Genomic DNA, 24039 nt, shown 5'->3' on the forward strand with positions numbered 1-24039 from the left:
ATATCCACGGAGAGAGACTCCAGTATGCTAAACTTTTTATTGATTCTTGTGAGGACCCGTAAGACTTCCGAACCCATGCTTTGAACACGAAACGTTGCTCTACTTTTTTATTGATACTTGTAAAGACGGGTACCAACGCTTTGAACACGAAACTATGGCTTTGTTTAACATTTTTTTTGACATTTTATTGACACTTGCGAAGACGCGAACCAACGCATTGAAACTTAAACACGAAACTTTGCTTAACTTTGTATTGATACTTGCGAAGACGAAAACCAACGCTTTGAACACGAAACTTCACTTAAGTTATTATTCTTATTTGTGAAGACGCGAAACAACGCTTTAAACACGAAAATTTGCTTAACTTTTTATTGATACTTGTGAAGATGCGAATTAACGCTTTGAACACGAATCTTTGCTTAACTTATTATTCATACTTATGAAGACGCCTTGAACGCAAAACTTTGCTTAACTTTTTATTGATACTTATGAAGACACGAACCAACGTTTTGAACACGAAATCTTGTTTAACTTTTATTAAAAGAATTACTTAATCCGAGTTACGGGGTAAAGGCACTGTGCGCTAAACCGGTGCATAAAATTTCATTAAATATTCACAAGTAAAATATCCACAACCATTCAAATAAACACAAAAATATAAAAATATAGCATACGAATTTTACTTTCTTAAAGGACTTCTTCGAATACTTTTTTAACAATTAAAGCTTAAAAGGGCCAAAAGCGATGAAATTAAAAAATGGTAACTGGTCGTCGATCTTCTCAGGATCGGTCAGGACATATCTTGCCTAATAAATCATTAGGCTAAAAACATCCATAGGTTTCCTCAACAACAGAACCCGAGAAGAAGAAATTCTAGCAAGAAACATTTTTCTTGACTTTGTAGATGTACGATTTTACTATAATTGTTTTTAATTTGCGGTCGGCTTTGCAAGAGTAAAATATGTTTTGGAGCCTTGTATATTGTAAAATGAACAGGAACGGTTTTGAGTAAGAACTATCCTCATGAACTCGTTTTGCTTTAGAGCACGAAAGCGCGAGCAACCATATTACATAGCTCAGTGTTAATATTGCAAAACTAACCACAAACATGACTCACCACAGTGGGATTTTCTCGGTCAGGTGTTTGTTTTCTTCTTCTATGTAATAAGCCTTCGTCACTGGTTAGCGCTCTGTGGAGAACTGAATGCAATCGGTGGCTTTCTGTGCTTTACGTGGCCCTCGATAGTAACAATCAAATATAAAATTGACATCTGTCAAGCACGAAAATTGTGTTTAATTGCTGGTTACAGCTATCTAGACTTACTGCCGCCAGTTGGGCCTGCAAACAGCGCATGCTTAGTTGCATTCACCTTCCTAAGGCTATTTTTTAATATTTAATTAAAATAGAATTTTCGGCAAGTTAAAAAAGGAAAACATGCAGTGGAGTTTGTTACTGTTACTAAAAGTCAAAGTGTAACAAAGGCGAGAATTGCTGGTATAGGGAAAGACAAATTTAATCTTCTACGTAAACTTCGCAAATGCTCACAAGTGGGTGTCTCAATAATTAGTAAACAGGTGTAACAGTCCTGACATTCTGTATGAAAAAAGGCACCTCGTTATGCGAACCTCGTTTTGGTGCGTGGATTCACAAAACTGCCATCTTTAAAGTTGTAGGCTGTATTCTTTCAACGGAATTAAATTGAAGAGATACGTTACAAACCCATTTGCTTTTTACGTCCACAAATAAGCTAAAAGAATAAAATTTTAACAACGAAAGGGCGTCATAAAAAATGACCACTCACAGGCACGAAAATGCATGGGGTTGTCCTATTGGTTTCCTAGGCGTGCGCCCGGCACGGCAATGGTCCCCAGAATAATCAGTAACAGGCACAAATAAAACATTGTTTAACTGTAACAGAAAAATAGTAGATATGCTTATAGAATCTCCAAAAAATCGCTAAATTTTCTTTTGCGGCCGTCCGTTTTTAGACAAGACGGTAAACAAAAAGGAACTGAATTGCAATTTTATGGACAAGTGTCATGCAAAATAGTGAACATGGTCCTATCCTGATGAGAGATTCATTTTTTACAGGAGCCCACGAGATCCTGATTTTTATCCATCTTTGGTTTTTGATCCAAAAATGATTTGAATGATTTTCAGCACATTGTACGTTTGAATAAAGTAGAATCTACCACGGTTGCCTTTTATTTTGCTTTGTAGTGTAATGTACTAAATGTTACATAACGTAACGTAACGTAGCGTAGTGTACATGCAATGTACTGTAATGTTATTTATTCAAAAAAATGAAGAAGTAGCGACCTGAGGGGGTAAAAAGGGAACTGGGATTTGCCGATTTTTTTTCACTGAGAAATGGGATTTCGGTCACTGGGGCTGGGAATCACAAACAAAAAATGGGAATGGGAATAGGATTTTGTACATTATGCTTTTGTTTCCCCACTAAAATGCTCCACTTTAATGCTCCATTTTCCCACTAAAATGCTCGGTCACCCCCCAAAAAGTCACGTCCTAAAATGCTCGGATAATGCTAATTATACAAACCGTTTTAACATGGTGTTAACTGTTAACACTTACAAAAATGTACAAGTGTTGCAAGTAACAACATCAACGTATACATGTTCATAAATACTGACAAAAAATCATAATCCTCGAAATCATCTTCGAGGCTAAGTACAGAAAGTAGCTGACTATCTCTAGAAAGCTATTTGTAGTTGAATTTCGAGTTTTAGTCTTCATTTTCTCTAAAAAAAATAATTTCTTTTAAATTTTCTCGGGAAAGATATCAATTTTCCGGGAAAATGCCACTAAAGTGCTCGAATAATGCTCAATGCTTTTGCCTCACTAAAATACTCGAAAAAATGCTAGCATAATGTACAAAAGCCTAAATGGGAAGAGTGTCAGCTGATACATGACAAAACAACAAATTGCTTTTGTAAATATTTAAGCTTCCTTAAATCGGCTTCACGGCTATGTTGTTTGTGATAAAATGAAGAAGAAATGTTTCTGCATTGTTGAAGATTGTTTTTATGCAGTTTTCTAGCAATTTGAAGCGTGCAAGAGCAGTTCTACGAGTTTAAGTTTTCTACCCGTGTACAGAATATATTTATTAACACATTTGTGTAAATAATTGTAGTCTATACTCTATATACGAAAAAATAAAAAAAAAATAAAAATAACTAGCAGAAATAAAAACATTATTTCGGACAATTACAGCAACGCAATTAATACAATAATATCAAAGGTGACAAATTACTCCTTAATTTTGGCGCGAAATTTTAACGTTAATTTATAATTTCACATGTGAAATTATAAAATTGCCATGGCAACGTAGTTAGCAGCAAGATGGCGTCCGTAATAAAATATGTTTTAAAGCTTAAACTTTGTTCATTAAGGCTTGAATTTCATCTAAGCCAGCTAGCCTTGGCCATGTAATAAAATATTTTATATTTTAAAACGTCAAAACGACTTCAAGACTTAAATGGCATCGAGCGGGTTTTTGAGCGTTTTATACGGGCATCCTTTTTCAGTTCATTCAAGACGAACTACGTACGGTCATAATGTGAGAAATAATTGACAGTTGATTCATCTTTGAAACTTTTTGTCAACAGCAAAAAGGAATTTTTAAAAGGTTTTCTTCAAAGACTTAAAAAACTTGCGAGCTTGAGCAAAATGTATGCTTTCAACTTTTCAAAGCTCGGAGTACGCGATGCAATATACCAGTCAAAAACCTACGATTGCAAGCGTAATTCGTCACCTATGATATTAAAATGTAATCAAATGATATACTCGTGAAATTAGGAAATACTTTCACTTGCATTTTGTCAAAATGCTAATAATTTCCTGAGCCAAATTATTTCCTAATTTCACTCGTCACCATTTGATTACCAATACATATAGTACGTTTGAGATGTTTTTACCACGCACTGGGATTTCCCTTAATTTTCACTGCTGGGACGGACTTTGACGAAAAATAGGATGGGAAGTAGGATTTGGGCAAAATTTGGGCTTCAGGACCCTCTCTTTGATAAATTTAAAATAACACTGTTGGTTCGTTTGACCTCTGATCATTCCTATCTTTCTCTTGGAACTTGAAATGGGATGGCGATGGAAAAAATACTCTCTCTTCAAACACTGTACTGACTTGGAGAATGGCAAGAGTTGATGTGATTTAAACCCTTACGGTACGGTATAATTCATGCTTTTGTGTGCAGTAGCTGTCTTTTGCAACAGGGATAACATTGCGTCAGCTAAAAGCATTCCTACGCGTTAATAACGTTACATTGACTACAAAACCTGTCTTGTTTCCCTTCATTTTCGTATATACCCCAGATATAAGATGTTAAATTCCATTCTTAATTGTTCCCTTTTTAAATTCCTTTTATACATTTACGTGACAAAAGAACCTTGTTTCGTTAGTCCTGACTTTGTTTGTTAGTCCTGACTTATCAAATGTAAAACCCATTACACCTGCTGGTTAGCAAGAAAGTTGTAGACACTTAGCGACGATTGTTTTAGGAGGCACTGTTCTTAGAAGGTTTTTCACATTTACATGTAATTAACTTTGGCATGGAACTATCTTTATCTTAAACAAAGCTTGATTATCACAGGCAATTACAAGTTTTCTGTGATATTTTAGGTTTCGGACAAAAATTAAATCTAATGTCTTAAACGAAAGGTTGGATATTATAGAAATATGAAGTGAAGAAGATAGAGATCAAAATTTTGTTTAAATAAAAAGACACTTTTTTATTTAATTAAAACAATAAGACGTTGATAGAAAGTTGGTATTAATAATTGAAACAGTATTGTTATCAATTCTTTTATGAGGTTCGGTTTAAGGTTTCCGACATTTACATGTAAATTGTATCTAATGTGTTATTGTTTCAATTCAATAAAAAAAAAATGTTCGATCTGTATCTTCTCTGTTTCATTTACAATATCCAACCTTTCGTTTTTGGCAATAGACTTTTCCTCAAAGTGCATGCGCAATATAATAACTAAAAACTACATTTGAATTTAAAATGTTCAGCTATGAAAAAAAAAAAACTTAAACCACTTATATCCGTGACATAAGTCTTCGTGGAAATTTTTTACATCGATAGAGTGTCATAAAAAGCTTCGTTTTGGGAATCTAGTTTTAGAAATCTTTTCGTTTAAAATTTTTTTATCGGTCTAAACAGTGACGGGAAAGGTAACTGCATTTGTTACGCAAATAACTTTAATTCTGAATTATTTATTTGAAAACAGCCATCCATTCATCAAATTTCCAGTGCCAGTTGTTTCGCACCACAGGTTAGGGTACTACTTAAATTGAAGATTCACAAGGAAAATAAGGTCCACGGGATTCACCAGTTGTTTTGAACTAGTTTATATTATTGGCACAAATTCCGACTTGCACACGCTAGCTAGTTAACTGAAAGTAAAGGTATACATGTGGGTCGACTGTAACATCTTTAAAATCGGATAAAATACAAATCTGAAACGACAAAAAGAAAGCCTTCTCTAACATAAGGTCGATATACTTACAATTCTGTAAGGCGTAATCCCGTTTAAAACACGCTATTTATTCCTGCTTTTGTGTCCAAAGTAAAAACAAACTGTTTCCGATAAGGGATTATTTTCCTCTATAGTCTTTTATTCTCCAACTCGCTCCAATCCACGAGCAAGAGCTAATATCTGATTGGCTGCTATGCCCAAAAATGGCGCGAATATCGTGTGTTTGCGTGATCGGTTCTTTCGTTAATAAAAACAAACAAAATGCCTAAAAATAAACACTGTCAACGAAGTGCAAAACAACAGTTACCTCTTCGGTGTGAAAATGACTTTCGGCCACGCTTACAAAATGAGATTCTGGTACCTGCTGGGGCTGTAAGAAGAGAGGTGGTCGCAGGGTGCGGGAAATGAGAGAGTAGTTTGATGTGACTGAGATGAGGAGACAAGCTAACAGATTAGAGTTTGGTCAGATTGATGAGGATGTTTACCAGACTGACTTGGGTTTCTCTGTGGGAACCATGGGAAGGAAGGAGAACACTGGTCGGGTTCGAACACCTGCTGTTGACAAGAAGACTCAGGTGTCCATCTCTAAACGCTTGCAGGTAAGTACTAGGACATGAAAAAAAAAAAAAAAAACTTGAATTCCAGCTTACCATTCAAACAAGCAGCTCTCAAAGTTTGCTTGCTTAATTGGGCAGTTACATGCTTGTCTGAGTTTACTCTTTTTATGAGGACTTGCCTAGGCAGCATAAAAAGTTACTAACCCAAAGGAAATGGTACCTTTCCCAGACGATAGAATGGGACTTTTTTCGAGTCCTGAAGTACATGTACACGTAGTGTGCATCGTACACCACTGATCAGTCTCGGAAAGTCGGCTTATCACACTTACAAAAATAGGTCACTAAGGGTGACATGAGTCTAATGCCGTATGGCATAGTGATACAGATTGCGCGGTTTTCGTAAGCACGTTAAAATTGGTTAGAGGTTTGTGTTCGGGAGTTTAATTTAAAATGCTTATAGAAAGCTAGGGGCATCGTGGATGATTATGGATGAAAACGAAACAGTCATAAATGTTATATGCTTCACAAAATTTAAAGTATGAACAGGAGTTGATGTTACTTCTTCCGTATTGTCCGTAAAAGCAGAAACGATTAAACATTTGGACAAGATTGCGTGACGATTTACAAAAAGCATGTTCATTACAACAAGGGTTGAAGAACTTCACATCGTTTTCTTTCAGATTTTTCACCATTTTGATGATGACTCTTGAAACAGATTTTGCAATAAAAGCACTTGAAATAGTGACTGTTACTCCATTGTACTGTAAGCACTTAGTGACAGATTTTCCTAAAAACGGGTGTAAATGCTCACGTCAATATAATGATGACCTTTTGAACGCTGGAAACTAGGCAATTATTATCGAGCTACCATACACAGGAGCGAAGACTGTTTATCATGATGTACAAATTTCGCGAATCATCACTTCCATATCAATGTAACCATTTTATGATTTTTCTAGCTGTAAGAAGAACTTAAGATCTCTGAGAGTCGTAAAAGCATGAAATTCGATTTCAGTGTATGGCAAAGGCCGGGACAGTGTAATACTGCAAAGCGGCCAAACAAACGCATTTTGATTTAGTCGCGTAACTTGATTTACATTTATCCATGTACATCTTTTATTTTTGAAGGCTTTTGTTTGCACTGTAAAGAAAAAATTTGTCAAAATTCGAATGACTTAAATACAAAAACCGAGGTAAAGTTTTCTATTTTTTAAAACAAAATAAATATTTGGTCGCATTGTGTAAATAAACGCGAGTCGCCGTCGAAATATTTTTTCTCAAAGACGTCTTGCTTTTTAAGCAAGACGAAAACACAAGTGCTTAACTGAACTGAAAACGAAGAGTTATTTTCACAAAAAGCTTACAAATGTCTTAACTGGAAAATTATTTCGTCCTGTTCAAGTGTTGAATAATCGTGACTTGAGAAAGAACTTTTAATTATGCGTGGGAACACGTGTCGCTGATTGGCTGTTTTTAATTGAAACTAATCGTGCGTGTCCGTACGGAGTCCGTTCTTGCAGCTGATCATTGTTTTCTACATTACAGCGAACGATTATCGATCCCGAACCATTCCCTTGGGATTGCTAACAGCTTTTTTCATATAACAAAGAGTGTAATGCGCATGCGCAAAGCGCACGCAAGCATTAGACTCAAAAACTGGATCCTATGAGAAGTGGAATCAGACTACAATGTATTTCGTTGTGCTATTATTTCTTATTTGTTATCAATGTATTTATATTGTTTTTTTAGACACTATTTCGTACGTAGCCTGCAATGCAGGCCTTTTCGATATGGGAGTGTTGAAAACGTTTGTTCTCGTATTTCGCAAACGTAAATAGAAGAGATGACAAAAAAGCCAGTCATCCTCTCTTTGTGGTCGCTTTGACTCGATGACTTGATGGCAGTCAGAAAGCCAGGATTTTTCTTTATTTATTTAGCTATAGGCTAACCGGAGCACTTGGTAGGCTAAACGCAGTGCTGTTTAGTATTCACTACATTAACTGAGTGTTACTTGGTATTAATATGTCATGAGGTGTCTCGCTATTGTCTCACGACATCAATTGAGTGCTAAATAGTCCCTATTTAAAACAGCATAGCAATAATTGAAGGGTGGCGATAAAGAGTGTCCGATGTGATGTGAACACTGTTTAATTTTTGCTCAGAATCTCTTGTAGTTTTGCACATTTGTTACTCCAGCGAGTAGAGTCTCTTTTGTCCTTCCTAGAGCTAAGAGAGCTCTACTTATATCATTGATATGCACTAATGGAAGTACATTATAACAGTAGCTTTGTATATTTATGATACCAACTCAGTATTTGAATTATTGTTCACCAGCACACAAAAAGTTAAACACAATATAACAATACTCAGGATGAGCCTATTAAAAAAAAATGAAAATGTGTCATTGGAAAATCTGTTTGTTTTTTAAAAAGGGTATACAGTACTAATATTTTATAACATATCGGGATGTGAGTGGTGAAGATTGTTCCCGTTTTATTGGTTAATGTTACATTATAATAACCAAATGTATCCTAGTTTTTCTCAATAATTTTATATATAGGCCCTATCAGCTATGACAAACTTTAGGTCATAAACTGTTTCGCTAGCGCTTTGACGCGATGGCTATAAAACCTTGGAAAAGTTATCACCTGTTATTCAGTAATTATCTGATAGAATTCGATTTAGCAATAGATAAACCCAGTGGACATTTTGCTGACATGTCGGTCAAATTTCTGAAGTCATCATATTTTCGCGCTCATTACATACCCTAATCAAATTTAAGAAAAATCGTTGGAGCGGAAGTTTAGAAATATTATGGTCGTCTAAATTGAGCTCTAAAATCAGTCTCTCTCTTTAAATGTTCTAATCTTTTCTTTACTTGATGCCCTAAGACAAAACAAGCAAGGAACGCAATTTTCTAGGACAATCCTTCCCAATGTCAGTGCCAAGCCGATTGTCGATCGTGTAAACAGCGCAAATCTTTTAAAAGTTCTTGCTAGTTCTGTGAACGTTATAAACGGCTCGAAAACTTGCCCGTATCTCCTATCTCCAAAGTTGCATTTTCGAAGAAAACTAACTAGCAGTTTTGTGTCAAACGCCTTCAACGTGAATTTCGTGGTATTGCAATCCATTTGAATCGATAATTGTTATCCAATGCTTTGAGTTGTTGAGATTAACTTGGGATTATATAAGCCTCTCAGACTAGTAGTCATGAAAAGAAAGAAGCACGTGTAGTAGTTATTCTAAAAATAACAACCTTCATCAAGGATAATGGGAGGGAAGTTTTACGTTACATTGGAGGTTTTCATGTGGTCCAATGTTTCAATGGGGGCAACTTTGCGGTGGTCGGCACCCAACGGTCCTATTTCTCCGTTTTTAGCTTTGCATCAATTTTGGCTGCATTTTTAATTGACCAACTACCACTAGTACAGTGTACATATCCGGAGAGTCTTACTACTTTTACAAACAAATCGCTGTTGCCATCAAATTTGTGCTTTGCCCATAAAAAACAATGTCCCTCCATCCCGGGAGTCCCTTTATTTTCTTTCAGTTCTTTTCTACATTCTTTTTTCACTCCAAGTGTTAATACAAGAGTAAAAAACAAAAGAAACATTCAGAATGATTCAGCCTTTATTTATTTCCTGCCAACAATTTTTTACGTTCTTAAATTGTTTTTTGTTTTTTTTTGGGGGGACTTTTCTGCCTTAATACTCTAAATTTCTCTATTACTTTAGAGTTTATTTTATTACTAAGTCAAGGACGTCATTTCATTTGTAAAGCCAGACATCATCACCTCCATCAGTTCTCACCTGAGAAAAGAAAAAGGAAAATGTAATAACCACGAGGCACACTACTCAGAGGTAACCTATGTTTCCAAGGGCAAGGTAAAAAAGAACAACAACAAAAAAAGCAAGTGACGCAACATTAATTTGCAGCCGTTTAATTGTCAACACACATTAAATTTCTTAGAGTTGTTTGCAAAATGTTGTTTCCACAACAAACATTTTTGCGTGGCAACATAAACACAAGGCTATTTAAAATAGGATTCATTTGGAATATATAATTGGCAGTCACATTAAAATTTTATTTACCTACCTGTCATTGCATTCACTAATAACCTAAGAAAGGTCACTAGGCAAAGTTTGAGGGAATTTTTTCTGACGCGATATGCGACTGACCAGTTTTACAGAGACTACCATTTACCTGTAAATAATGTCACATCGACAGTACATGTGTTGGTTTCTCCGCTAGTGCACTGACAATGGAACTGCATCATCGTTTCCCCGTCACTGGACTCTATGTTTACGGTAAACCTCTTGTAATCATGGTCTACCATGTTATCCCACACACTCTTCCCACCGGTCCCCACTCCTAGCTTATTATGTCCTACATCTGGATTGGAGAAGGCGATGGTGATGTCGGTGTCTAACATGTTATATGTAACGTACCCTGAACATCCTGCTGGACTCCAGTCTTTTTCATAATTGAGAACGGTGGATTGCTGGCCTGGATTAATTATCTCTGGCCAAGAGAAGCCGTCCGCCAGCCGTCCACTATCGTACCAGTCTACCACATACTTCATATCGGATGTCGTCCCATTATCAATTTTTACGAGGCAATTGTGAAGCTTCACCATTCTGTGCCTACAAAGTTGTAAACGACCATTTATTTTACACTAAAATTTTGGTAAACTGATGAATAACATGTCAGTATTAATGAAATTAATATACGCAATGCAACTGGTTATAAAATGACACATCACTTGAACTTTCGACTTGCGAGTTTCGTAAAACTTTCTTTGATTACAACTGCTTATAGAATACTTAAGATTTGATCGCAAATTTTGAGTTAAATTATATTGCTGTATAACCAGAAAACACTGAATTTTAACAAACTGATTCTTAATTAAAGACCATTAAAGGGGCTACTGAAAAAGCGATTAAAAGGGCATGTCACGCTGTATGTTCTTTAAATTTCAGTTTTGAGTGGTAGCACATCCACCTTCATAAAGGCCCAAGCATAAAGCACGACTTTAGCACCAGTTTTTAATGTTACACCGTCGGCTCTGTATCAGGGAAACTATTGTTTCAAACAGAAAAACTAGTAAACCACTCGTTTGGTGTAAGTTACTGGCTGAACCCGACGCCGTAATAATAGTAATAACAGTAACGAAATGCAGAGGGATTTGAGATCCGCAACATTCGCAGGCCTCGGCATGTTGAACGACGGGAGTTAAGTTCAACTTTTTTGCATGTCCCGGCATACTACGGAAACAGGATATGTGGCGGATGGTCGTAAGCTTAAGTCGCTAGCGTCTGTTTCATGGGCCTCTTCGTTTCAAACGACGTGCTTCCGTCATAGCCGCCACGTTTGAAATGGGTATTGGATACTCTAACGACTATAAATGAACGTGCTGCCTTAAAATTCGGACTTAATTCCTTCCCTCCTCTGTGAGAATAGGGTCATCAAAGCGCTGCGTTAAAATGTGATCTTTTTACTTACCGTCCTACACAAACCGTGCGCTGGCTTAGCAAGTGAACTGTAGATCAGAGGAAGGCGATCTGTACTTTCTAAGAAAGAAAGGAAGATTTTACGTCGATGTCAACAGGAAGTTGATTGACCCTGTAACGCTCAGGTTAAACTTAAAGAAGCTGAAAGGTTGTCACGGATTTCAACAGATTTTTTCTTCTAACTCTTCTTTCATTGAAATTTAGGTGTACTTCAGGTGTAATTCAGGTGGCCCGAACCTATTTATTTACGTGATGGTTGCATTTTTGAATCGCGCTTTTTGGCAGGAAATATTTCACCGATTTCTTCGAATTTTTGCGTCCTGAATGAAAAATGTTCGAATTTACGGAAAATGTCATTCGTTTTTTAGGCAGAATAAAATCTTTTGAGATTTGAGCATATTTTCAAAATCTGATATTTAACGAAAATGTCTATAACTTTAAAACCCGACGACAGATTTCTCCCAAACTTAAGCAAATAAGCCTCAGAGTTCTCAAGTTTTGTATTAGGAAGTTTCATGACAATCCTGACCATGTAACTCGCTGTACAAAATGCTTCGCTAACGCATTCATGTCAACTGACGCACAAATAACGGAACAGCGCAGCCAAACTATCGGTCATCTGCAAGGATTATGCTACCCAAAACGTTATAAAAAAGAAAGTGAGTAATCACAAGAAGACGCGTACAAGATAAAATTAAATATTTTATATTTATTTCACCTATCACGTATTCGTTCATTAATTTTCGGAAAAAACTTAGCATAGCAAAAATGAATATCTAAGAAAACCGCTTCCAGTTTGCGTGACAGTTGGTTTCCATTCTGAGGAGAAATAAAATAGCCAATTTGAGTACTTCCCACCATCCCCTTTTCGACTGCAATGAAAACCCTGTGCATGATAATATATTCAAGATAGCTGACTTTGTTTTCGCCTTCCTTACAGCCAGAAATCGGTGAAATATTTCCTGCCAAAAAGCGCGATTCAAAAATGCAACCATCGCGTAAATAAATAGGTTCGGGCCACCTTAATTAGCAATTATTGGATAGGTCTGGGTATGATATGAAAAATTGTTCATTCAAAATATTTCTACAGTTCTTAAAACTCAAAATGCATTTAAATGGTTCTCACTCTAGCGTAGAATTTTCGCTAACTCATGACCACTTCCTGTTGCTGTATTTTGGATGATTTTCTGCTGAAGTTAAGCTTAAAGATCAAGTGACTTCCATTAAAAGCTCTGTTTGTGTTTCCGATATATTTATCATCTAATAATTTGGAATTTTTTTCGTCGTAATTTTCAAACCTGGCAACCATTTTAGCGCTTTCTTGCTTTGCACTATCAAAGTTGCTGTTACGTGACGTCAATTGTCCAAATTATTTTCTACTTTTGACGTCAATCGTCCAATAATAGAAACGTCTTCCAAATGTGGTCATTGCTAGTCGGTTAGCTGGAATTAGCCGGGCATTGTGAAATTAACGAAGAAAGTCGTGCTTTTGTCCTTTTTGAAGAAGAAGTTTAATATTTTCCGATCTTTGGTTTATCGAATTTTTAAAGGATTGAAAAAAGGCGAGCCACGGGAGGGAGGAGGCTTGGCATAAGAGGGGCATTTGACAGCAATTGTCCGCCCTTTGTGGAGGTTTTTTACCGTTTTAGTGAAGTTTCTATCACAAATGTATTGAAGTTTGGTGACTTTTTTGACTATCCACAAATGCCCTGCGGAGGGGGATTGGAACAGAAAATTTCAACAATATTTAAAAGCCCCTCCTATGCCCAGCTTCCACCCCCTCCCCCCCCCCCCCCCCCTTGCGGCTTAACCTTGAGGGGTCCCATTACGGCGGCAAAGAACGTGTTGCTACATTTATGGTGGACATCAGTTACTGTGGAAAAGTGATTCTTTGCGAACATATTTACTCGATCAAGCGATTACTCGATTCTTGATTAAGCGCCGCACGCCAGAATAACCCTTAATATGCTGAAATTTCTCCAAAAAAACAGGGTTTTTTTAACCGTAAATCGATTTTTCCAACTAACCGAGCGCCTGGAGCAAGCTAACATTTGTGTTGCATCGTTCATGGTTGAACGATATCAATTCTCCAATGAGGTGTAACACTCAGACTTGCAAATTCAAGTTTCGGTTTCGTTTGGTTTGCAATTTGTGTTGAAACATTGCCAAACGGGAACAGAGAGAATTCACGGATATTTCTGGAGTGTCGTCGGATACATAAAGATTGTAAGTACTTACAAGTAACATATTTTCAACTTACGAAATTTATAACACGGATTAAAGAGTGCGAGTATCGGGAATGCAAATCTGTCTGCGTAATCGGAAATCGGAACGAGAAATCGGAAGTCTTTGGGCTCTCAACTTGCCGTTGTAAATATTGATTTGCCTGTCGCAAAAGGAATGAGGCCATGTAAGGGGTAAATTCCGACAGGCGACACGGCTCTGGAACGGCGACATGAAGGAGCTGAAATGACGACGAACGACAAGAGAGCTGCCGTGAATAACGACAGCGATAAAGATAATGTAAGCAAAGTTAACGGCGACATTGGCGTTTTTGAAATTATACATAAGTGATTGGTACTGTTATGTTCAAGAAAAAGCGAGGGAAATCAGACAAATCAGGTGGGAACAAGTTAAGTAGGTTTCTGTTCTAAGAAGTTAGAGTAAGAATATTTGCGACGAAATGGCAATAAAGTTTTCCCACACCTTAGGAAGGCAAGTATTAATATACTCTTTTTCTATTTATGAATAAGTGTTAAACGTCAGCGTTCCCTTAAAGCGAGTTTGGATCAAGCGACTTAAAGCTACTAAACTACGAACATTTGATAGTTAATAAATGCTCCAGCGATTCGAAAATGTAAAACTTGAAACAAACTCCACATTTGGTACCTTGAAACTACATCATTCTATTTGCGCGTTTTCGGAACAGTGTACAGCTTTAAAAGTATTGTCAATTGTTATCGCAATCCTTCAAAGGATAAAGCAGGCGAATCGCCCGGGGGGTTCTTCAGTCCATTGATCAAACCAGTAGGAAGCTAAACTGGGTGCTTAAGGTTGATGTTATCTCGAAAGGCAAGTCAAGGCAATTTTAATTGCTAAATATGTTCAAGTGTTTTCACACAGTTTGAGAAGGGCGTCATAATAGGGACTAAGGACTTTATTGAAAGTCTATGCAAAAGTAGACATCAATGTTTTCATCTGTTATCATTTCATGCTGAGCATGATTAGATCACGGTTTCGCGTCACTGGTTCGCAAAGAACGTTAAAGTGCTTTGCGTCTCATTTTACTGCGTGTCGAACACGTGTCGAAATGCGCGTTTTCCTATTTGCCGAATGAAATACGAGATGCGAGACTTGAACTGTTAAAACATCACAGACAAATTCAACGCTGTCAGTTTTCGCTTTCGCTTTGAATTGCGACCCAAATTCGGTAATTTTTCTTACAGAAACGAAAGAAATTCATTACGTGTATCCAAGTAAAGTTCTCCAAACTACTGAATGACAATGAAACAGAAAAAATTAAACCAAATTTAACTTTATTCAACCAAGCTTGTTCAAAAACAATAAACGCCATCTAGAGCGAGCTAGCGCGCGCTGTGCAGAACTCTGGATATAACTCATTGAATTAGTTCTTGTTTTTGAATTAAATTATGAAAATTTACGTATTGACGAACAATGTGCACAAAGTGCACGTAAAAGTTGTTCTGTTTGCAAGTATTTTTATTTGCAAATAATTTCTTTTAGTCGTGGTGAGGAACTGGGAAGTCAGTGAGTGAGTGAATCGGTGAGTAATGTATGTCTTACCAAACAGATTGGGACAACTCCCAAAAACCAGTCATTTTGCCGCATGGTGCATCGTATGGAAGAATTTGCGGCTGATAAGATTAAAATATAAAAACTTTATTTTAAAGAATTTCTTAATTTTTGTCCTTTTGCAAAAACGTAAAATGGGAGGAGGTATTGGCCTTATGTCGCCATTTCTGCATAAAACCACAACCTCAAAGAACCCACCATTGACCATTGCATTCAAAACAAAACCCATTTAACCTCCTAAAGAAACAGATCATAAATCTCATAGCCCATTGCTCCGGTAAAACTACCCTAACGTATATTTTAATTGTTTAAACATTCAGCACTTAATCTTTCACCCGTACACAAGACCGTCTCACGATAACCAGCACAATAGTCCACCATACACAAATTACTCAACAGATGACATAAACCACCCCAACAGTACAATACTCCAGTCTCACCCCAAGCCACACCATCAATTGAAAAAAAATCCAGCACGCTTTGCATGCCTATGTTGAAATAAACTCCGACAAATAACACGAGACACTAAGCCCAAAGGGTTTTTGATTATGTTTACAGATTGTTCTACCGCTAGACGTAAAGATTCAAAAGACGTAATTTTGGAACCACAAGTCACAGTAAGTATTAATTAACAACTGATAACAATGGCTACTTTAGACCAGCGAAACATTAATCTTGAATGAAATTGTTAAGTCGAGTCTAGTAATGGTCTCGTGCTGAGTTCAAACGTTTTTTTCTCAAGTAGATTGTTATTCCATGGCCCAGCTCACAACGAGTCTCTCGTAGCTCAGTTGGTTAGAGCGGCTATGGGTTCGATTCCCGTCGGGGACTCAGATTTTTTCTTTGTCCCACGCTCGTGTCATGTTGAATAATTCCTTCACTATTTATCTCCGAGCTTGAAATTTACCATCTTTATTATTTACTACACATTTGATGATTTCGACATCCTAGCAGTATGCAGGACGCGTGTCATATATCAACCTAGTAAATGGCCCAGCTCACAACGAGTCTCTTGTAGCTCAATTGGTTAGTGCGCCCAACCGGTATCTGGGAGGCCATGGGTTCGATTCCCGCTCGTGTCATGTTGAATAATTTCTTCACTGAATCTGTTGTAGTTTTGCACATTTGTTACTCCAGCGAGTAGAGTCTCTTTTGTCCTTCCTAGAGCTAAGGGAGCTCTACTGATATCATTGATATGCACTGATGGGTGTACATTATAACATTAGCTTTGAATATTTATGATACCAACTCAGTGTTTGAATTATTGTTCACCAGTACAGAAAACAATTTAAGACAATATCACAATACTCAGGATAAGCCTATTTGAAAACAACAACAAAAAAAAACAAAACAAAAAAAACAAAACAAAACAAAACAAAACAAAAAAAACAACAATGAAAATGTTTCATTGTAAAATCTGTTTGCTTTTTAATAGGGTATACAGTACTGATATTTAATATATAAACATATCGGGATGTGAATGGTGAAGATTTTTCCCGTTTTATTGCTTAATGTTACATTATAATAACCAAATGTATCCTAGTGTTTCTCTTCTGTTTCGCTTTGACGCGATGGCTATAAAACCTTAGGAAAATTATCACCTTAATATTCACTAATAATCTGATAAAATTCGATTTAGCAAAAGGTAAACACAGTGAAAATTTTGCTGACATGTCTGTGTTAAATTTCTGAAGTCTTCATATTTTCGCTCTCATTACATACCCTAAACAAATTTAAGAAAAATCGTTGGAGCGGAAGTTTAGAAATATTATAGTCATCTAAATTCAGCTCTAAAATCAGTCTCTCTCTTTAAATGTTCTAATCTTTTCTTTACTTGATGCCCTAAGACAAAACAAGCAAGGAACCCAATTTTCTAGGAGAAGCCTAGCCGATTGCCAAGCTGATTGTCGATCGTGTAAACAGCACAAATCCTTTAACCCTTTCAGAGCCAAATTTCTCCAAAACAGGGTTTTTTTACCGTTAAACTGAATTTTTGGTGCTACGATCCTGAATTTTCTCTTAACTTTGCTTAAAAAGCACTTTTCCACAATGCAAAAGATTTTGATGAAGATTCCATGGAAAAATGTACAAAATTATACTTTGGCGCATGCGCATAAGCCAAAATGTAGATCTATTACAGGTGTATTGGCCTGTTTAAGCACCGATTTTGCACCAAAAAGTGATTGACTTTTTCTCGATTAGCTCTGTCAAGATGCGACCGATACGCAAAATGAATAGTTCTGTGAAAAGGTCAAACCTAGCTCATAGTTCATTGACTGCTCCTCCAAACTTCGACAAAAGTCGACTTTGGCAGTGAAAGGATTAAAGGTTCTTGCTAGTTCTGTGAAGGTTATAAACGGCTGGAAAACTTGCCCGTATTTCCAAAGAAAACTAACTAGCAGTTTTGTGTCAAACGCCTTCAACATGAATTTCAATGTACTGCAATCCTTTAGCATCGATAATTGTTTCCAGTGCTTTGAGTTGTTGGGATTAACTTGGGATTGTATAAGCTACTCCGTATCTAAGCTGAGGCGGCTGAGGCGAACTGAGCTAACTTAGACTAGCAGTCATGAAAAGAAAGAAGCACGTGTAGTAGTTATTATAAAAATAATAACCTTTATGAAGGAGGACGGTAGGGAAGATGTATGCTACATTACAGGTTTCCATGTGGTCCAATGTTTCAATGGGAACAACTTTGGGGTGGTCGGCGCCCAACGGTCTCATTTCTCCGTTTTCAACTTTGCATCAATTTTGGCTGCGTTTTCAACTGACCAACTACCACTAGACAGTGTACATGGCTGGACAGTCTTACTACTTTTACATACGACGCGAAACTGCCATCAATGCTTTGCCTATAAAAATCAATCCCGGGATTCCCCTATCGTGTCCCTTGATTTTCTTTGAGCTTCGTTGAGTTCTTTTTTTATATTCTCGATTTCATTTTTAGTATTAATACAAGAGTAGAAACAAAAGAAACATTATTGAACAATTCAGCCTTTATTTATTCCTGTCCATATATGTATATATTTATGTTTATTACATCATTTTTAGGGAACGGTCGTAAAAGTACAGGGGCGGGGAGGGGGGGGGGGGGTGTTGGGGTTGAACCGCAACTCCAAGAAATCGCTCCGAGTCCTGTAAAAAAAATCACACAGCCCATACAAAGAACAACGCATGGACAGGAGTTCAGGTGAGTCCGCGGTCCTTCTGGTCAGCATCAGGGATCGATCCCTGGTGCTGACCAGAAAGATCTCGGCCTGTGGGGACGAGTATGATCGCGGCCTCTGGGGACGAGAATGCATTGAAAACCTGTTAGTAACCACAAGGGACCAGTTCGGGATCGATTATCATTCGCTTTAGTGTAGTAAACAATGAGATCGCAAGATCGGAATGCGTACGGTAAGATTAGTTTCGAAGACAGCCTATCAATGACACTTGTTCTCACGCATAGTTAAAAGGTCCTTTTGGAGTCACGATTATTTAACACTTGCACAAGACGAAATGATTTTCCAGTAAAGGCAAAATTGTTAGGTTCTTGTGAAAATTAAACTTCGTTTTCAGATCCTCAAGACACGTTTATTTACACAATGCGACCTAACGTTTATTTTGTTAATACACTAAACTTTACTCCAGTTAAATTGCTCACGCCAATTTAATGGTGACCTTTTAAACGCTGCAACGCAATTATTATTATTTTAATTTACGGTAGTCACGTAACTTCATAAACATTTATCCATGTACACCTTTTCTTTCCGATTTAAAGCGTTTTGTTTGCACTGTGAACTATTCGAGTGACTTAAACACAAATACTGTTCATACTTTGAATTCTGAAGCATATAACATTAATGTCCATTTCGTTTTCATTCACGACGCCCCTTGCTCTATATAAAGCGTTTTAAACTCCCGACCCTGCCTCTAACCAATTTAAACTGGACTAAAAAAACCCGCGCCATTTGTATCACTATGCAATAGAGCATTAGACCCATGTAACCCTTGGTGTCCTATTTTTATTGCAATTCAAAAGTAATGTTTCATTATTTTCGGCTTTATTTCTTTCTTATAAATATGCAAATCGCTCAAATTACGCGTCAACAATACAAAAGTCAACACATTCGAGCTTGGGGTACCTGTGATTCCATACTGAAGAGTGGTTTTCACCAGCACGACATGAACGATGTACACACTGATGAAGCGACGTTTTCAATATCTGTTTTTACTTGCTTATGAGTACTGTGGAAAGCTTTAGTTGTTTTGACGTGTCGAACCATGCGTTACAAACTTTATTCCAAAGCTGTCATTTTAATTTTCTGTAGCTTGAGATACTGACCTTGTCATTTCGTGACTTGCTTAGTCAGTTTGGAATGTGCACAGATCATTTACTCAGACATCAAGTTTCGGTTTCGTTTACTTTGCGATTTGTGTTCAAACATTGCCAAACGAACGGAGAGAACTTCACAGATTCTGGGGTGTCCAGGGGCGTAGCCAGCTTTCTGAAGAGTTGTAGGCCTGGCCACTCCTAGAGGGATCGAGGGGGGGGGGGGGGGGGCGTGGGTGGAGGAATCGGGGTTAAGCTCCAGATAAAGGCCCTCTTAAGGTCGCGCAGGACCCTTGCTCATTAATAAATTCATTAGCCAAATTTCTTGACGGAGTGCTATATTGTAAAGCTTTAATTCGCTACATTTTGAACATCGATTTCTCTAAAATTTTTCAAGGATATTAAGGGATGATGGAATTACATCATGATTGTCCTTTTACTGAGAGATGACCGTTTACTGTAATGTTACAGGTTCTTAAAAGTTTAACTGCAGATAATGCGATTTTGTGTCCAAGTTTTCGGCTACTACAGCGCACCGAGTTAAATGATTATATAACCTAGTGATGAATCATAACCTCTTTTGTGTTATGACAAAAACGAAATTTTCGATTTCAAAAACTGCTAGAAGTTATCTGCTTCTAAGAGAGTAAAAATGTGAAATCTAAACTTTGAAACGTGCTACCTTCATTTTGAGAACGAAATTTCAAAATTCGCTCTTGTCATAACACAATAGGGTGCGCCAAGTTCATGTTCCTCGCGAATCAACTCCTGAAAATGGTGAAATTCTATATGGGCGAAGAAAACTTGGACACAAAATTGCAGGATTTTCCGCTTCCGAAGACCTTCCGAGTCAATGTTTACAACCGACGTGTGCTATATTCGCAGCAGTGAATCTAATTATGATAATTCGCTTTGTTTCAGCGCACGGTACGCAAAGCTGAGAACAATACCGTGTAATTACTTGTACAAAGAACTTTAAGAAAAACATTTTCATGAATATTTCGTTTGTTGTCGGCTTCAGTCGTCGCAGTTCGTGCCTACTCTTTAAATAAATACATACATAATGATCTCAAGGGTCCTGCGCGACCTTAAGTGCAATCCGGCAGCACCTAAATTTTGGCATTTCATTGCCGAGAATGGTCCGACAATTTCCACTCATTGTTAAATATATAAACGCACTTGTCTTTAACGACACTGACATACCTATCACTTTGTAAAATAAAGTTCTCGAGTTCGAGTATATTGCCAATTTAACAATACCGTATATCCTTCCAGACGTTTCGAGCTTATCCCTTTATCAGTGAAAGTCAAGTTGCTGTTTTGTTGAGAAATTTGCTAAGGCCACGAAAAAAGAGTTAAAGTTCCAATGCAAGCTGAACGCGCAACTTACATTCATTCAAGACGGCTGACTTGTTGTTTGTTCCCATCGCAGAACATGATGATGCTACCGGATTGTACATCTTGAATAGTGTGGCCATTTATATTGAAATGCTTTGCGACAGGAAAGCCTGGCAGGTTTTTCTCGATGCTGCAGAGGCGCTCAATGAAACGTTGCTGTAGCGTGCTGCGAGTTTCGGCGATGTAGATCGCAGAACAACGGCGGCAAGAGATGCAATACACTGAGCCGGTTGTTTCGCAGGTGAAAGCATCCTTGATAACGATAAAGCATTTGGGATCGTGCAGGGCGGGATCAAGAGAATTTGATCACAGGTGCGGCAGCGCGCGTGCGTGCATGGAAAAGTTCCCACGTTAAGACCAGACTGGCTACTGTCGGTGGTGTGAACTAAGACGTCGCGCTATTTTAAAAAGCTCGAAACGTTTGGAACGCTATTTTGTTAAATTGGCACTTTATACTCGAACACGAAAACTTTATTTTTTACCTTTTTATGCTTTAAAGTACAAGTATCACGCAGCCAAGAATTTCTACTTTCTAGAGACTTGATCAATCGAGAGAGGGTAGTTGCGATATTTATAATCTATATTGCTTTCAATTTCATCTTGAAAGTGCTTCAGCCACAATTACTCTCTTGATAGCACATTTTAAAAATACGAGTGGGCTACAAAATTTGTAGGCCCGGGCCTACGGGCCTATAGGCTAGATACGCCCCTGGTGTCCTTAGATACAAAAAGATTGTAAGTACTTAAAATTACATCTTTACATTTTTATAACTTACGAAATGGTAGAATACGGTTTGAACCCGGGATTGAACCAGTGCGAGTACCCGGAATATCGGAGTATCGGATGCAAATCAGTCGCTGTAACAGTCGGAACGAGACATTTAAAGTCTTTGAGCTCTCAACTTGCCGTTTTAAATATGGATTTGCCTGCCGCAAATGGAATTGATTTAGTAAATTGCCAGTTGTTACATGTGGGGCTCACCGAACAGATAGGAGTACGAATAATAACAATTTATATCCTCTCAGAACAGTCCTACTATCAATATACAGGTTCTCCTTACTGGACTCCATACATTTCTTATAGTGCTAATTGGGAGAATTTGTATCAATGTTTCCGTTGGTGACTGTTTCCTTATTCCTCCAGACTTGCGTACGACGGTTGTCGAAAGTCAAAATCGCTTTACTGAAGAGTGTGCCCGTGAGAGAACAGGGCAGAACCAAGCAACAGGTGATACAGCTCATATCACCGATTTCGCCCAAACTTAGCATAAATGTTGGGTATGGTGAGCTATTTACTGTGGCAAAACATCAGCTCAAAATATTTTATTCCCTTCAAGTTATGGCACCTTTTGCAAAAATGGCCATTTTTCACTTATTTATGCATATTTAATTAGATTACTTTGATTGACCAGTTCCACAAGAAAAAAAAAGACTTCTGAAAAAAAAATTCACTGCGCTATATTCTGTGGTTATTAGGCTTTAAGTAAAATAATTCACTTCAACCGTCCGATTTGATTTCTTCTCCTCAAACGGTCTTTTGGAAGGTACACATTTCGTACTGTTGGAAATAGCCTTTAACTAGTGCCCAATATCTCCCATGAGCAACACCTTATATACATTATTCTTACATGGTTAATGAAATCCATCATTAAACTTCACAAAAATGCCACAAAATGTCTGGGGACTTCTATATTTTATTAGTATTGAGGAGCTGAACACACGTGACTTAACGATTTCTTGCTATTTCATCAAATTTCACCGAAACACAGAAGCCATTTACTTGCCTCAACTTGGCATAAAATCGGTACAAAATAGCTAATCAAGCATAAATCTATAGATAACAATCAAAATATTGGCGAAGAAAAGGCGGTAAGGACATTTTTCGGAGCGTTTTCAGAGCCGATAAAATTCGGCAATGTTGTGATAGCAAATGTAGAAAAAGCAGCGAAAGATTTTCTTCACAAGCTCGCTCAATTCAACATTTAGGCACATCAAAGTTAAGAAACAAGAAAGTAATACTACATACATGCCACTTATCGACACACAGATGCTTTCTTTTGAAGAATTTGTTCTTCCTCGCTGCACTTCGATTCTTCGATCGATCTCAATTGACATGTACTGTTGCTTTGAGGCGCGCGGAACTTACTCAATCCATCGTGGTTCATCCTTCGTGAAAGGTGTAAACAGGTTGTCAATAAAGTCATTCAAAGAGCTTTTCAAAGTTCACGGAAGGACACTTTTCTCAGCCAGTTTGAATGAAATAAATTTAACTGGAAAATAAACAGCCGCCATGTTGAATTTCTACCTTTGAGCCTGCCGTTTCAGTCAGCGGTACGGCCGTTCACTGGGCATCACGCGTCCATCACGCGTGACCACACGCGCGATCATTTGCTTTTCCTCCGCGAGTGTTCGTTGGATGCGTTTGTGATGAAAATGAGAATATTTTCAAATTGTCGTAGGGAAAACAATTTCCTCCGCTACAGCTTGACGTGTTTACCGCAATGTTGTCTCTGTTTAACGACTTCCAGTTTTCTACTGATGAAGGGCAAATAAATCGTGTTTCGTCTTTCAAGTATCTAGGCGTATTATTGGATGAGAGATGGAAATGTAAAATGCACGTCAATAGCCTCTTACAAAAATTAGGACATCGCCTGTCAGTCTTTAATCGAATCTATCATATGCTGGATCAGAAAAGTCTCATGGCATATTTTAATGGCCTTGTCCTACCACACCTAGATTACGCAGATATTGTCTGGGGTGACCAGCCTGGTCTTGCAACACAGATGACACAATTACAATCTTTTCAAAATCACTTTGCGAAGAAGATCGTTAAGTCGAAAATGTCATCAGCAGAGGCCCTGACGTCGTTGCGGTGGGTGTCTTTAAATGCGAGGCGGTTCGGTCATCGGTGTTGTGTTGTGCAAGATGCAA

At 37.6% G+C, this 24039-nt stretch overlaps 2 protein-coding genes and 2 long non-coding RNA genes across 11 annotated transcripts in view; 2 read left to right on the forward strand and 2 right to left on the reverse strand.

Annotated features, from left to right (window-relative positions):
* LOC144637320 (uncharacterized) overlaps positions 1–24039 on the forward strand; it is a 56263-nt gene that overhangs the window by 9228 nt on the left and 22996 nt on the right. The gene's annotated exons all lie outside the window — the stretch shown is intronic.
* Positions 1–24039, reverse strand: part of LOC144637313 (uncharacterized) — a 180900-nt gene that overhangs the window by 5113 nt on the left and 151748 nt on the right. The window contains exon 1 of one of the 4 annotated variants that reach the window (XR_013567695.1): positions 1118–1324. The exons of 2 other annotated variants lie outside the window; for them this stretch is intronic. This is a non-coding gene — a long non-coding RNA (uncharacterized LOC144637313). Of the gene's footprint in view, positions 1–1117; positions 1325–1803; positions 1910–24039 lie in introns of those variants that run through there. One more of the 4 variants, XR_013567699.1, reaches the window with a different exon arrangement.
* Positions 9590–11695, reverse strand: LOC144637307 (uncharacterized). 2 transcript variants are annotated; one of them, XR_013567694.1, is made up of 4 exons: positions 11575–11695; positions 10276–10715; positions 9818–9881; positions 9590–9785 (listed from the first exon to the last, which is right to left on the reverse strand). XR_013567694.1 is itself a non-coding variant. In XM_078496441.1 (3 exons), exons 2-3 carry the CDS (start codon positions 10706–10708, stop codon positions 9871–9873), a joined length of 444 nt encoding a protein of 147 aa, XP_078352567.1. In that variant the 5' UTR covers positions 10709–10715; positions 11575–11695; the 3' UTR covers positions 9595–9870. The 2 variants fall into 2 exon arrangements, 1 of the variants encoding a protein (XP_078352567.1); XM_078496441.1 differs by having other exon boundaries at positions 9595–9881.
* Positions 13637–24039, forward strand: part of LOC144637273 (uncharacterized) — a 33399-nt gene continuing 22996 nt past the window's right edge. For 3 of the 4 annotated variants that reach the window (XM_078496403.1, XM_078496400.1, XM_078496401.1), the window contains exons 1-3: positions 13637–13808; positions 15327–15366; positions 15954–16012. The gene's annotated coding sequence lies outside the window, so the exon portion shown is untranslated. The remainder of the gene's footprint in view (positions 13809–15326; positions 15367–15953; positions 16013–24039) is intronic. The other variant, XM_078496402.1, reaches the window with a different exon arrangement.

This window comes from Oculina patagonica, chromosome 13 (genome assembly GCF_052425735.1).
Source record: "Oculina patagonica isolate OP01 chromosome 13, crgOcupat, whole genome shotgun sequence".
In the NCBI taxonomy this organism is placed as follows: domain Eukaryota; kingdom Metazoa; phylum Cnidaria; class Anthozoa; order Scleractinia; family Oculinidae; genus Oculina; species Oculina patagonica.

Bases quoted from the DNA above. Each gene is read 5' to 3' on its own strand.
- LOC144637307 (XM_078496441.1), bottom strand. From the start codon at position 10,708: ATGGTGAAGCTTCACAATTGCCTCGTAAAAATTGATAATGGGACGACA.